This window comes from Ranitomeya imitator, chromosome 1 (genome assembly GCF_032444005.1).
Source record: "Ranitomeya imitator isolate aRanImi1 chromosome 1, aRanImi1.pri, whole genome shotgun sequence".
Classification (NCBI taxonomy): Eukaryota; Metazoa; Chordata; class Amphibia; order Anura; family Dendrobatidae; genus Ranitomeya; species Ranitomeya imitator.
The window spans coordinates 889,012,233-889,028,306 of NC_091282.1; the positions used below are offsets into that span (position 1 = coordinate 889,012,233).

General features: G+C 40.4%; 2 protein-coding genes across 4 annotated transcripts in view; one reads left to right on the forward strand and one right to left on the reverse strand.

The window, feature by feature from the left end:
• The window catches only part of IDUA (alpha-L-iduronidase), a 204,780-nt gene that overhangs the window by 33,522 nt on the left and 155,184 nt on the right, over positions 1 to 16,074 (forward strand). The gene's annotated exons all lie outside the window — the stretch shown is intronic.
• The window catches only part of LOC138652975 (sulfate anion transporter 1-like), a 58,072-nt gene that overhangs the window by 24,126 nt on the left and 17,872 nt on the right, over positions 1 to 16,074 (reverse strand). The window contains exon 1 of one of the 2 annotated variants that reach the window (XM_069743167.1): positions 7,505 to 7,696. The exons of the other annotated variant lie outside the window; for it this stretch is intronic. Within the exon in view, the coding sequence (XP_069599268.1) occupies positions 7,505 to 7,598 (94 nt within the window). The 5' untranslated portion in view covers positions 7,599 to 7,696. Of the gene's footprint in view, positions 1 to 7,504; positions 7,697 to 16,074 lie in introns of those variants that run through there. 2 annotated transcript variants of the gene reach the window in all.

Below are 16,074 nucleotides of genomic sequence, written 5' to 3' on the forward strand. Positions count from 1 at the left end.
CTGATTGACAGGCGAAAACGGCGACTTTGGTAAGTTATTTCTCAGCATACATGGGGAATCGGGGTACACTACATACACTATAGGAACACACAGCGCAGGCCCTATTTAACAGTATTTATAGCTCAATCTCAAAAAACGGGGTGACAGGTTCCCTTTAACAGAAATAAACACTTGGAATAGATCACCCTGTTTGTAATGACTCTATATAATATGAGTTTCACTTTGTTATTGAAGAACTGAAATACATCAACTTTTTGATGATATTCTTATTTGATGAGAAGTATATTAGATAGTTAGTTATAGCCTGGTTTTAGGCAGGTGTGGAAAAATTTCTACAATGAAAAAATCTTTTCAAACTTAGAAATATTAACATTGTTTTTCTGATCAGTTAACAAAATGCAAAGACGTGAATGAACACAAGAAAAACCTACATCAAATCAATATATGGTGTCACTACCCATTGTCTTAAAAAAAGCATCAGTTCTTCTACTTACACTTGCACACAGACTTTGAATGAACTCGACAGGGAAGTTGTTCCAATCTTCTTGAAGATCTAACCACACATTTTCTGTATATATTAACTTTTGCATATCCTTTTATCTTTTTATGTAATCCCACACAAACTCGATGATATTTAGAAAAGGACTTTGGTAAGGCCATATCATCAGTTCCAATACTCCTTATTCTTCTTTACCTTGGCGATAGTTCTTACTAGCACTGGAGACAATCTGATGCCTCCTTGATGGTAATGCATGATTGCTAAGTATCTGCCTGTATTTCTCAGCATCCCCATAGTTTGTAAGCTTGCGAGCAGGGCCCTCACTCCTCCTGGTATCTGTTTTGAACTGTATTTCTGTTATGCTGTAATGTCTATTGTCTGTACAAGTCCCCTCTATAATTTGTAAAGCGCTGCGGAATATGTTGGCGCTATATAAATAAAATTATTATTATTATTATTATTATTTAGGACACCACTAATCCTGACCAAATCCTCAACATTATTTCTTGAAATGCGGCCCCAAACTTGTAAGGAACTCCTACCGTCCTTCACTGTTTTTACGCTTTCATTTTACCCCACTCCACTTTCAAGACCCATAACTTTTCACTTTTCTGTTGACATAGCTGTATGAGGACGAGTTGTAGTTTTGTGTGACACCATTCAGTTTAACATGTAGAAATGGGTGAAAAAAGAAATTTCAACTTTTTTGGATTTGGTACTTAATGACAGAGCCAATTTTTGCAATTCTGACCATTGTCACTTTATGAGGTTATAACTCTGGAACGCTTTAACAGATCCCGCTGATTCAGAGATTGTTTTTTCATGACATATTGTACTTCATGTTAGTGGATTGAATGAACAGTTAAGTTTTTTCCCTTCCTGTGATGCTTTAGGTTGGGCTCATTATCATGTTACGCTACCTCCTTGTCCTCCTGTTCTGCGACTTCGGTGTGGATTATTCCTCACCAGTGACTTTTCTATTTTGGTTTATCCTCTTCCCTGTATTTCTCCTCTACATCTTTGTTTTTAATTGTTTTTAATAATTCGTTGTTCTTTGTTTTAGTTATCTTTACTCCATGCGGTTATAATACCGGGTCTTGGCCCTTAGCCGTGTTTCCAGCTGCCGGATTGTAGCGGTTAACATCTTGCTAATCCCTTATGGATGAAGGGGACCTTATCTTCCATTGCGTCACCATTCGCGTCGTATGATATGTTTTATGCTATAGTATTTTTCTGTGTCATGCACTTTATTGCACCTTTGTATCCTTACGACAACTTGTCTACTTGTTTATGTATTATTGTCAATGTGTAATTCTTCTTATTCACTGTCATTGCTGGAATAGCAGTATAGTGCTACATTATGTTGTTTGTATTTTATCTTTGGTAAAATGGCGACTTGCGTGGCCTTCAGTAATATGGCCGCCGGTCGTGTGTGCACTTAGGTGGGTTTTTTATCACCACGCTTCATAGATTGTATTGCGGTATATTTACATTATGCTGCTCCATTTCTGTATCGTAATAGTACTAAGTCTTGCACTTTAATTCATTTCACACTGGCACTGCGGTGCTATTTTATGTCCCCTTATATTTCCTCTGCAAAATGGCGACCTACATGGTCTCCGGCAAGATGCCCACTGGCTGTGCGCATGCGCGTTCCGGTTCCTTTCCTCCCTTCTCCTGTGGGGCTATCTCGCGCGCATACTATGTGACGTCAATAGGCGGACTTCCGCCTTATGCGCGCGCAGCGATGACGGCCACCAGGGAGATATGAGCTGGATCCCGGATGCGCGTACGCCGATGCGCCAAGCACACTTCCGGTTTTCTCCCCATTTAAACCCACAAGAGCGACCAATTGATACATCCCCTTTGAAAAAGCAGACCGCGAAACGTGCGTCAGGGGGCCGCTTGTGGAACCTGAGGGAATCATCCTTATTGATGGGTAAGCCTGTCTGATTTTTGTCAGTGTCTATATTCATTTGCATGGTGGCACCTTACATTTATATTACCATGGACATGTTACTGAGGTATTTAGGACTATGGAATGATTCCATAAGTCCTTAATGTGATTGTTGTAATCTTACTGGCTGTACCTGGGATGTAATAGTTTCTGTTCCCTCCTATTCCCCAAGCATACCATAAGTTTCCTCTACACCCCATCTTCTGGCTATGTGCCTGTTTTGTATTATAATATAACTTGTTAGTATTGGTCAAAATAAAATTTATACTATTTTATGAACATGATTTTTGGGATTTTATTACTCCATTCTCTTGTTATATATTTATGTACTTCATGTTAGTGGTAACATTTCTTCGATATTACTTGCGATTATTTATGAAAAAAACGGAAATATGGCGAAAATGTTTAAAATTTTGCAATTTTCAAACTTTGTATTTTTTCACCCTTAAATCAGAGATATGTCACAAAAAATAGTTAATAAATAACATTTCCCACATGTCTACTTTACATCAGCACAATTTCAGAACCAAATTTTTTGGGGTTAGGGAGTTATAAGGGTTAAAAGTTGACCAGCAATTTCTCATTTTTACAACACCATTTTTTTTTTAGGGACCACATCACATATGAAGTCATTTTGAGGGGTCTATATGATAGAAAATAGCCAAGTGCGACACCAATCTAAATACTGCACCCCTAAAGGTGCTCAAAACCACATTCAAGAAGTTTATTAACCCTTTACGTGCCTCACAGGAACTGAAACAATGTGGAAGGAAAAAATGAACATTTAACTTTTTTTTGCAAACATTTTACTTCAGAATCATTTTTTTTATTTTCACATGTGTAAAAACAGAAATGTAACCATAAATTTTGTTGTGCCATTTCTCCTGAATACGCCGATACCCCATATGTGGGGGTAAACCACTGTTTGGGCTCACCGCAGAGCTTGGAAGTGAAGGAGCGCTGTTTGACTTTTTCAATGCAGAATTGGCTGGAATTGAGATCGGATGCCATGTCACGTTTAGAGAGCCCCTGATGTGCCTAAACAGTTGAAATGCTACACAAGTGACACCATTTTGGATACTAGACCCCTTAAGAAACTTATCTAGATGTGTGGTGAGCACTTTGAACCCCAAAGCGCTTCACAGAAGTTTATAACGTAGAGCCGTGAAAATAAAAAAATCACATTTTTTTTTTTACACAAAAATGATCTTTTCGCCCACAAATTCTTATTTTCACCAGGGTAACAGGAGAAATTAGACAACAAAAGTTGTTGAGCAATTTCTCCTGAGTACGTCGGTACCCCATATGTGGGGGTAAACCACTGTTTGGGCGCACCGCAGAGCTTGGAAGAGAAGGAGTGCCGTTTTACTTTTTCAATGTAGAATTGGCTCGAATTGAGATCGGACGCCATGTCGCGTTTGGAGAGCCTCTGATGTGCCTAAACAGTGGAAACCCCCCACAAGTGACTCCATTTTGGAAACTAGACCCATTAAGGAACTTATCTAGATGTGTGGTGAGAACTTTGAACCAATAATTGCCTCACAGAAATTTATAAAGTACAGCCGTGAAAATAAAAAATCCTTTTTTTCCCTCAAAAATGATTTTTTAGCCTGCAACTTTTTATTTTCTCAAGGGTAACAGGGGACCCTAAATTTGTTGACCAGTGTGTCCTGAGTATGCTGATACCCCATATGTAGGGAGGGCACTGTTTGGGCACACATTGGGGCTCAGAAGGGAAGGAGCGCCACTTGGAATGCAGACTTTGATGAGATGGTCTGCGGGCGTCATGTTGCATTTGCATAGCTCCTGATGCACCTAAACAGTAGAAACCCCCCACAAGTGACCCCATTTTGGAAACTAGACCCCCAAAGAGCTTATGTAGATGTGTGGTGAGCACTATGAACCCCCAACTGCTTAACAGAAGTTTATAATGTAGAACCATGAAAATAAAAAAAATCTTATTTTTTCCACAAAAATGATCTTATCACCCCCAAATTTTTACTTTCACAAGGGTAACAGGAGAAATTGGAACCCAAAATGTATTTTGCAATTTATGCTGAGTAGGCTGATACCCCATATGTGGGGGGACCACTGTTTGGGCGCATGGTAGAGCTCGGAAGGGAAGGAGCGCTGTTTTGGAATGCAGACTTTGATAGAATGGTCTTTGGGCGTTATGTTGTGTTTGTAGAGCCCCTGATGTACCTAAACAGTAGAAAACCCCAACAAGTGACGCCATTTTGGAAACTAGACCCCAAGGAACTTATCTAGATTTGTGGTGAGAACTTTTAATGCCCAAGTGCATAATGCAGAGTCGTGAAAATAAAAAATATTTTTTTTTCCACAAAAAAGATTTTTTAGCCCCCAAATTTTTATTTTCACAAGGGTAACAAGAGATATTGGACCCCAAAAGTTGTTGTCCAATTTATCCCGAGTATGCTGATGCCCCATATGTGGGGGTAAACCACTGTTTGGGCGCACGGCAGAGCTCAGAAGGGAGGGAGCACCATTTGATTTTTTTAGCGCAAAATTGGCTGTCACGTTTGGAGACCCCCTGATGTACCTAAACAGTGGACACCCCCTAATTCTAACTCCAACCCTAACCCCAACACACCCCTAACCCTAATCCCAACCCGATCCATAATCCTAATCACAACCCTAACGATAATCACAACCCTAACCCCAAAACAACCCTAATCCCAATCTTAACCATAACCCTAATCAAAGCCCTAAATCCAACACACGCCTAATCCTAATCTCAACCCTAACCTCAAACCTAACCCTAATCCCAACCCTAACCTTAACCCTAACCCCAAACCTAACCCTAATCCCAAACGGTAACCCTAATGCCAACCCTAACCCTAATACCAACCCTAATCCATACCCTAATCCCAACTCTAACTCTAACTTTAGCCGCAACCCTAGCCCTAACTTTAGCCCTCACCCTAGCCCTAACCCTAGCCCTAACTTTAGCCCCAATCCTAGCCCTTTGGCCCCAACCCTAACCCTTGCTTTAGCCCAACTCCTCTAGCTGCTGGCCGGCATTTTCTTACCGGATGAAGAAGCCGGCGGCCAGGAGGGGACGCAGAAGGACCCAGGGACACCGGTAAGTATAACAGGGTCCCCGAATCCCCCTATTTCTCTGTCCTCTGATGTGCGATCACATCATAGGACAGAGAATGACACATTGCTTTTTTTTTTTTTTTGTGGCCGCCGGTAAAGTTAATTACCGGTGAGCGCAAAATGGGTCGGTAAAAACCGACCCCGATCATGTTCTTTGGGGTCTCAGCTACCCCTGGCAGCCGAGACCCCAAAGATCTTCCGGGTGCCAGCCGGCGGGCGCACTGCGCATGCGTCTGCCATTTTTTGGCCAGAGCAAGATGGCAGCGCCCATCGGGAGCCACGAGGAGCAACGGGGGAGACAGGTGAGTATCGGGGGCGATCGGGGACCCCATTTGTCTGTCCCCTGATATGCGATCACATCGGAGGTCAGAGAAATTAAATGGGAAATCGCGTTTTTTGTTTATTTTGCGAACGCCGGTAAACGGTTAATTACGGCGATCGTAACCCGGGGGTCGGTGAAAACTCCCCGAATCATGTTCTCTGGGGTCTCGGCTACCCCCGGCAACCGAGACCCCAGGGAAAATCCGACTCTGGGGGGCGCTATTCACTTTTTCCACAGCGCCGTTAATTAACGGCACTGTGGTTTAAGTCCCCCTAACTGCCGCCGTTAAAAGGTGTATCGGCGGTCGTTAAGGGGTTAAAGGTGTTAGCTCTGCAGTAAAAATACCATGCTGAGTATGATTATGGCAATACCTATTTTTAGTTTTAATTTTACTTCTTTTTAAAAAGTTTAAAACTTTTGATAAGAAACCAAAATTAGATTTGTGTCGCCATTTTCTTGGACCCATATCTCTTTTGGGTGAAGGTGAAATGACAAAAAAAACAATAATTCTTTTTTTGTTTGTTTTTTTTCCCCATGGTGTGGCTTATATGGGTTCAACAATGGTATACTTTTAAAGATTGGAATTTGCGGATGCACCTATATAACATATGATTTTTACTGTTTTTATTTTAGATATAGGAAAAAAAGTGTGATTTAATTTTTTTTTTGTACATATATTTTTAGTCCCCTAGAATCTTACATTTTTTATTATGTAATTATCAACCTATATGACACCCAGCAGGGTGTTTCAGCTGTGTAGGAACTCAACCACTGCCGTTCTTAGGCCGGGATCACACTTGCGAGAAACTCGCTCGAGTCTTACATCTCAATACCTGGCACTGCCACCGGCACTTGGGACCGGAGCGTGCGGCTGCATGTATTTCTGTGGTCCAAGTGCCGGCGGCAGTGCCGGGTATTGAGATGCAAGACGCGTGCGAGTTTCTTACAAGTGTGATCCCAGCCTTAGCCTCAGAGGTAGATAGTTGACGCCAGAGATTGTCTGTAAGGGTCACTTATAGACTTTACATCACCACTGCAGCTTTGTAAAGTAAGACCTGTGGGATGTTGGCACTGGAGCAGCAGGACATACGAAAGGTGAGTTAGGCTTTGAATTGCTTTGAAATTGAAGCTATGCCTTGGTTAACCAAATACCGTAACGGCAAGACAGGTGAAATAGGGAACATCAGTGTACAGATACAAGTCCTGGAGAAACTACTGTCACCCTCCGCCCAGCAATATAACAGTCATATGCTATAAATCTATAGAACTACTCTATGTCAAATATACAATATATGTAGTCAATTTGCTACTTGGCACTGATGTTCTTCTTTTCGTTTAGTTTATTTTGTCTTTTTTCTTTTTTACTAGACACATAGAATCCTGAAGTGCAACATTCCATATACATAATTGAGCATATGTACCAGCATTTAACCGAGCATTGTTTATACAGCTTGTGGCTCAAACAAAACAATAACTTTTGGTATAAAATCAACTCCATGAAATATATGCACTTTTTGGACTAATTTCACCCCTTTTAATTATCCGGTTTAGCATAACATCAAGCAAACAGACATGCAATATTGGTATTATACTCATTAACACTCACCTACCAGACCGTACACCGCTGCCTGTGTCCCCTGCCGGTCTCCTGGCTTTCTTTTATAGTGTTTGGTGTCATGACCACTGATTGGCTGCAGCATTCATTCACACTATGAGGCAGAAGAAGCAATCCCTTTTTCAGTGCGGAGAAAATGGAAAGATTGCACCTCATCAGTAGTCACGATTGGCTGTAATGGTCACTTGATATCCTCCGCCTGCAGAGGAAGCCAGTAGACCAGTGTTGGTGTGGTAGGTGAGTATGTGTTCTTTTTATATAGTCCCATTTTTAGTGCAAATAGATGGAGTGGACTACCTCTTTAAGAACTCAGTAGCTTTAGCCATGACACTCTCAAAGGACAGCACCTTCGACACAGGTCAGTTTGTGACATTTTTGATCTGCACTGGCTATTGTAAACTGGAACGGTGCCTACTGAAAGGCACAGTGCCTACTGTAAAATTCGGTGATGAAAGGGTTATGATCTGAGGGCTCCCTAAGTCACTTATTTCTAGTTAAGGGTAAAATTAATGAAACCTCAAGAAAAGACTTGAACGCCTATGTTCCCCATGATGTGTACATAAATATATATATCTTCATGAGGTGTAATTTACCAATGTACACTTGCTCCGCAGGTGTGGAGCAGACATGTGCCCATCGATTGTAAGCCAGTCCTTCTCATCTGGCATCAATGACTGACATCACATCAAAGTTTTAAAGAGGTCCATTTAGCCTCCATCTCCGGAAATATAAGTTTTTGATAAAAAAAAAATTGTATGTCCTATATTGTAACAATTCTGTATCATATTTTCTTTGAATTCTGTGCTGATCTGTTCCTGTACGATAGAAAATTATAAATAATTTTGCAACTAGACGGTACAATTCCCGTTGAGAGTGTTATGTCCCTACACACGCACGTTGACCAATGAGAGTTGACAGTCAGCTTGTGTAAGGGACACCTTCAGCCCATGGGAGCCGTGACACCCCGTTGTCAATTAAGTCATGAATTTCTTAGAGGAATGGAGGAGTAATGGTGCAGCACCAAGAGTAATTTTTAATTTAATAGGAAATACAATTATTTACCAAAATATTTTAGGAGAACCAATCAAACCAAACACTCAATCATTCCTTAAAAGGCTTTTCCTGGACTTTGATTTTGATGGCCTAGCTTTACAACAGGTCACCACCAAATAGCAGTTTGCAGCTCCTGCGGGGCTGGATCCACACAACCTAATATAGGTTATCAGTGTCTGAGTTCTCATTTCAAACTATTTTTTTCTGAACAAGGGATTTTCTGAAGGCCTCTAATTTAATCATTTCTAGTATAATATATTTTGTAAATTCTTCTTACCTAGTAGTCCTTCTTTCTCCAGGAGAACGTCTCCTTTTCTGCATACGAGTTGCTTATATTCTGACTTGTGGGCAGGTCTAATTACAGACACATTGTGCTTTCACAAATTGTCTTAGTTATCTGTAAACATGACTCAATAGGAATGATATTGTTATTGTACATAAGAATTTGGGAAGCCATTGCTGTGTGTTTGTCTATTCATCTATCACTTGTCATGCTTTTCTGTTCTACAAAGCCTTTAAGTGATTGCTTAGAATTAGAAAAACATGACTGCTTTCTTTCAAAAACAGTGTCGCCCATCTGATCATTCAAGGTCTCGCTGCTGGAAGCCCCATTGATAGTTGAGTACAATGTTTGGCCATTTTTGACCGTTCCTTGGACTTTGAATGACCACATGAGTGACTGCCACTTTTTTGAAACTGGGGACATGGGATCCATATTCTCATTACGATGGATGCGCCATTTAGTAGGACCCCTAGCAATCAAGCACTTGTGGATGTGTGTTAAGTGTTGATTTTTGGAAAACTCTTTAATGTTTTTAATTAGTATGAGAGGCATTTGATGGGCCTTATTTTAGACTGTGTTCACATCTACATAATGAGTTTTGTTTATTAAAGCCACATCGCTGTCCATTGTATAAAGGACACCAACTGCCCCTATTGATTTTCTGCCCTTTGTTTTGACAGCAGGATCAGTGCTGGATGCTATGCTGTTCTTCGTGTCAAAGTGAATATAACTGCTGACAATAGTCTTTGAAATCTAAGTGACCAGAATGCTGCATGTAGATAGAGCCTTATAGTAATCAGCTGTGTCTCGAGAATACTGATGAATGGCAGAAATGCGTATGACGAGAGAGCCGAGTGATAGTGATGATGGCTGAAACGCTTTGTATATGCCTAATTTATGCTGGATGGATTCCGCAGAAGCACGCATCCAAAATGCCATGTGCCCATTCAGAGGGGCAGAAGTTTGGCGTACAGTACTTACTGGCAAACCTCCACGTGGTGATGTGTATACAGCACCTTTATTTCAGTTACAAGTAAGGTGTTTTGCATGTGTTGTTATATCAAATATTCCAGAAAATTACATTTAGTACAAGGTGTCTTTTTCTTTCCGTACTATGAATACTTTTATTTCAGCTGTTGCAGGTGTGTTTATGTAAGTAACCCTTCCAAAGAGCATTGTTTTTCTTTCATTTTTTGGCAGCAAGGGTCCCATTGACACACTGCATTAACAGTAGCTCTATAAAGGTAATCTAATAATGACATAGTGTAAGAATATCATGCGTTTATCTTATTTGACTTTACCTATGGCGATTTTACATGATCTGATGGTCTCTAGGTCTTACAGAAATATTTTTTACTTGACTTACCAATGGAGATTTTCTGTCTCCCGGTGTGCTTTAGGCCGTAAAGAAGTCTTGATTACTTAACTTTACCTACGGCAATCTTAGATGACATGGCACAATCTAGGCTTTATAGTTTCATAGTTTTTAAGGTTCAAGTTAGACATAAGACCAATGAGTTGTACCTACAACTTAACATGTTGATCCAGGGAAAGTCAAAAACCTCATGAGACAGCTGATAACTGTTCCATATTAGGAAAGATATTCCTTCCCAACCCCACATACAGGGACTAGGTCCCTGGATCAATATACTATTATAGAATTTAGTATTCATAACCTGTCATATTATATCTCACAAGAAAGATTTCCAGGCCCTCCTTGAACCTTTTAGTGAATCGCTCATTACATCATTAAGGGACAAAGAGTTCCTTAATCTCAGTGGTCTTATAATCAGGATTAGCATCTGTGATTGATTAAACCTTCTTTCCTCTAGACGTAGAGGATGCCCCCTTGTCATTATTGCAGGCTTCGGTTTAAAAAGATCATTAGATCTGTACTGTCCATTCATATAATTTTACATTGTAATAAGATCGTCCCTACGCCTTATTTTTATGCAAACTAAATAACCCCAAGTGTAATAACCCGTCTTGATATTGCAGTTCACCATTCCATTAATAGCCTCCTCTTCACCCGCTGCATTAGTGACTTGTATAGTAACAAAACCATGTTCTTGTCACTAGCGTCTATGCCTCTTAATGCATCCCATGGTTTTACCCAGTGTTTTGTCACATTTTACTTATTTTGCCCATGTGCATGCCCTTACATTTATCAAATTAAAAGTCATTTTTCAGCCCAAGTCTACAGCATGCATAAATCCTTCTGTAATATTAAATTATACTCCTCTGTGTTGATTAACTTGCAGAGTTTATTATGATCTGCAAACATTTAAATTTTATTCTGTATGCCCTTTACAAGGTCATTAATAAATATAATAAAAATAGAGGGCCCAATACTAACCCCTCTGGTACCCCACTGTTAATTGCTACCCAATGCGAGTATGTTCCATTAATAACCACCCTCCAGATAACATCCACGGCCTTAACTTGATTTTGTCTGTAATTTACCCACTCATAGAAGATTAGTTTGACAGCACTGATCCCTCATAAACCCTTATACAAGTATTGTTTACTTGCATTTACCTAAGTGGGATATTAGGTGATATAGGAACCCTATAGATTTTATATAAGTGTATTTTACTTGACTTTATCTATAGAGACCTTAGCTGATCAGGTTTTGGCGAAGTGCAAGTCCCAGCAAATGCTGTTAGGTCTTTAGTCATATCTGAAGTATTTTTATTACACCAGGGAAGTTCAGTGAACTCCAATCAGTGTAGAGTACAGCTGACCTAGATAGTTCATGTTAATATTTAATAAGAGTATTTCTGCCTCATAATAAGTACAATTTGTAGTTCTAATCAGTGGTAAGATGGACGTTTCATGCATTAATGGTGCCAAAATAAATTAGTCCTATTGTGTTTGTAGCAATGTTGTAAGACATTCCTTTATGTTTTGTACTTCCCGGTTTAAACTTCTATTCACCTCTGGCTTGGCAGGTATCCTATTCATTCAAGGACACTTAGTGGTAAAGACATTAAAGGGGTTTTCCCATAAGACAAAGTACATTTTAATCAATATATCTTGGAATAATAGTAAGTTCCACAATTGGATATTTTTAAATAAAATCTTATAAATGTGCCCCTGCTGTGTACTGTGTAATGGCTGTATCTGACCGTACAGGAATATGGTCTGATCATACCACACCTCATGGGGAGGAAGCAAAAAAGAGTTTACAGGCAGGACAGCATGAGATCACAGCTGATTCTTTCTGTGGGGTAAAACATTTCCCTGGCCATTTAAAAACAATGGTCTTCGTAAAAATAAAGATGGGTCTCCCATGCAGTGCATTAATTATAGGGATTTGAATAAGATTACAATGAAGGATCACTATCCATTATCCCTTAAATCAAAACTCATAGACCAAATCAGCATCTTTAGTTCGGTAAATATTAGAAAATTAGAATAAGAAAAAATTAGACTTTCACAGTGCCTACAATTTAATTTGTAATAAGAAAGGGGATGACTGGGACATGATAATTGTCATTACCATGGTCTACTCATGACTTACGCAATGCTCCAGAACTTTGAGATTTCCTGTGATTTCCTATGCCAATATGTTCTAGTATACAGTTAGGTCCATATATATTTGGACAGAGACAACATTTTTCTAATTTTGGTTATAGACATTACCACAATGAATTTTAAACCAAACAATTCAGAGGCAGTTGAAGTTCAGACTTTCAGCTTTCATTTGAGGGTATGCACATTAAAATTGGATGAAGGGTTTAGGAGTTTCAGCTCCTTAACATGTGCCACCCTGTTTTTAAAGGGACCAAAAGTAATTGGACAGATTCAATAATTTTAAATAAAATGTTCATTTTTAGTACTTGGATTGAAAACCCTTTTTTGGCAATGACTGCCTGAAGTGTTGAACTCATGGACATCACCAGACGCTGTGTTTCCTCCTTTTTGATGCTCTGCCAGGTCTTCACTGCAGTGGTTTTCAGTTGCTGTTTGTTCGTGGGCCTTTCTGTCTGAAGTTTAGTCTTTAACAAGTGAAATGCATGCTCAATTGGGTTGAGATCAGGTGACTGACTTGGCCATTCAAGAATATTCCACTTCTTTGCTTTAATAAACTCCTGGTTTGCTTTGGCTTTATGTTTTGGGTCATTGTCCATCTGTAGTATGAAATGAGGACCAATCAGTTTGGCTGCATTTGGCTGGATCTGAGCACACAGTAGGTCTCTGAATACCTCAGAATTCATTCGGCTGCTTCTGTCCTGTGTCACATCATCAATAAACACAAGTGACCCAGTGCCACTGGCAGCCATGCATGCCCAAGCCATCACACTGCCTCCACCATGTTTTACAGATGGTGTGGTATGCTTTGGATCATGAGCTGTACCACGCCTTCGCCATACTTTTCTCTTTCCATCATTCTGGTAGAGGTTGATGTTGGTTTCATCTGTCCAAAGAATGTTCTTCCAGAACTGTGCTGGCTTTTTTAGATGTTTTTTGAGCAAAGTCCAGTCTAGCCTTTTTATTCTTGATGCTTATGAGTGGCTTGCACCGTGCAGTGAACCCTCTGTATTTACTTTCATGCAGTCTTCTCCTTATGGAAGATTTGGATATTGATACGCCTACCTCCTGGAGAGTGTTGTTCACTTGGTTGGTTGTTGTGAAGGGGTTTCTCTTCACCATGGAGATTATTCTGCGATCATCCCCCACTGTTGTCTTCTGTGGGCGCCCAGGTGTTTTTGCAATGATGAGTTCACCAGTGCTTTCTTTCTCAGAATGTACCAAACTGTAGATTTTGCCACTCCTAATATTGCAGCAATTTCTCTGATGGGTTTTTTCTGTTTTCGCAGCTTAAGGATGGCTTGTTTCACCTGCATGGAGAGCTCCTTTGACCACATGTTTGCTTCACAGCAAAACCTTCCAAATGCAAGCAGCACACCTCAAATCAACTCCAGGCCTTTTATCTGCTTAATTGAGAATGACATAATGAAGGGATTGCCCACACCTGTCCATGAAATAGCCTTGGAGTCAATTGTCCAATTACTTTTGGTCCCTTTAAAAACATGGTGGCACATGTTAAGGAGCTGAAACTCCTAAACCCTTCATCCAATTTTAATGTGGATACCCTCAAATGAAAGCTGAAAGTCTGAACTTCAACTGCATCTGAATTATTTTGTTTAAAATTCATTGTGGTAATGTCTATAACCAAAATTAGAAAAATGTTGTCTCTGTCCAAATATATATGGACCTAACTGTAAGTGGACAACATCTTAATTTTCTCTAAGAATCTGAAGTCTCATTGTCAGCATGGTCTGTTCACTCTAGCATAGACTTTGGCAAAATACGTGCATGGATGCTAAAAAGGTTTCATCAACTCTGGTCTCCACACTCTCCCTTCAAAAATTCCTTGGCTTCACAAAATACTACTGTCAGATAATTAAGAGCTATTCCTAAATAGTTTCCCCTTTTACAACCCTTACTTGGAAGGGTGTAAATTCTGAGAGTTGGACAGACTCTGCAAGTCAAGCTTTCAGTCTTCTCAAGTCTTGTTTCTTCTGTGCTCTGGTTCTACATCATCCAGATGTCAACAAGCTTTTTTGTTTCTTGAAGTACCATAGATACCTCCTTCATAGGAGGTGAAGCCATTCTCTCAGTCTTATGAGATTAGAAAGTATCCATGTAGCTTCTTTTTTTTCCAGAAATGATCCCCTGATGAGCTAAATTATTCCATTGAATATAGGGAATATATTGTCATTAACACCTTCATGACAGAGCCATATTCCATTTTTGCATTTCTGTTTGTGAAAAAAAACGCAATTCTGTTTTTTTTAGGAATTATTTTTACGGCGTACTTTTTATGGTAAAAAATGGCCTCACAATTCAATTCCGGTCATCAGCCTACAATCCAAGGCGCAGGTGCATCGGGCCGACCCAGGACCCAGGTGTCCTTTTGCAAGCAGGATATCCTACACCGTTCAGTGAACTTTGCCAACAGCGACTAAATGAATAAGACTCTATGAGGTCGAAACATTATGTTCTTGTCGCCTGCACCAATTCCTTCTTCATGAATTGTGTTATGGCTGCATCCACACCTGTATAATAAAGTCTTCACAAGCATCTATCAAGAGTGTGCGGTGATTGAACATTACTCTAACAAGCTTTGATGTCAGTGCAAAACTGACAACAGTGATAAAGTATTGCGATACTAGTGCATTGCAACACTTAATAGCAGCAATCTGGCACATGAAAGTGAAAGTCACATAGAGGGACAAAGTAGAAAAATTGTAAAAATATTTTTTAACCCCTTCCCGACCTGTGACACAGCGTATGCGTCATGAAAGTCGGTGCCAATCCGACCTGTGACGCATATGCTGTGTCACAGAAAGATCGCGTCCCTGCAGATCGGGTGAAAGGGTTAACTCCCATTTCACCTGATCTGCAGGGACAGGGGGAGTGGTAGTTTAGCCCAGGGGGCGTGGCTTCACCCCCTCGTGGCTACGATCGCTCTGATTGGCTGTTGAAAGTGAAACTGCCAATCAGAGCGATTTGTAATATTTCACCCATTATAACGGGTGAAATATTACAATCCAGCCATGACCGATGCTGCAATATCATCGGCCATGGCTGGAATTACTAGTGTGTAGAATTGAGGGGTTACCACTGTTTAGGCACATCAGGGGTCTCAAAACGCAACATGGCGCCACCATTGATTCCAGCCAATCTCGTATTCAAAAAGTCAAATGGTGCTCCCTCACTTCCGAGCCCTGAAGTGTGCCCAAACAGTGGTTTACCCCCACATATGGGGTATCAGTGTACTCAGGATAAACTGCGCAACAATTACTGGGGTCCAATTTCTCCTGTTACCCTTGTGAATCTAAAAAAAATGCTTGCTAAAACATCATTTTTGAGGAAAGAAAAATGATTTTTTATTTTCACGGCTCTGCGTTGTAAACGTCTGTGAAGCACTTGGGGGTTCAAAGTGCTCACCACATATCTAGATAAGTTCCTTGGGGGGTCTAGTTTCTAAAATGGGGTCACTTGTGGGGGGTTTCTACTGTTTAGGCACACCAGGGGCTCTGCAAACGCAATGTGACGCCCGCAGACCATTCCATCAAAGTCTGCATTTCAAAAGTCACTACTTTCCTTCTGAGCCCCGACGTGTGCCCAAACAGTGGTTTACCCCCACACATGGGGTATCAGCGTACTCAGGAGAAACTGGACAACAACTATTGGGGTCCAATTTCTCCTGTTA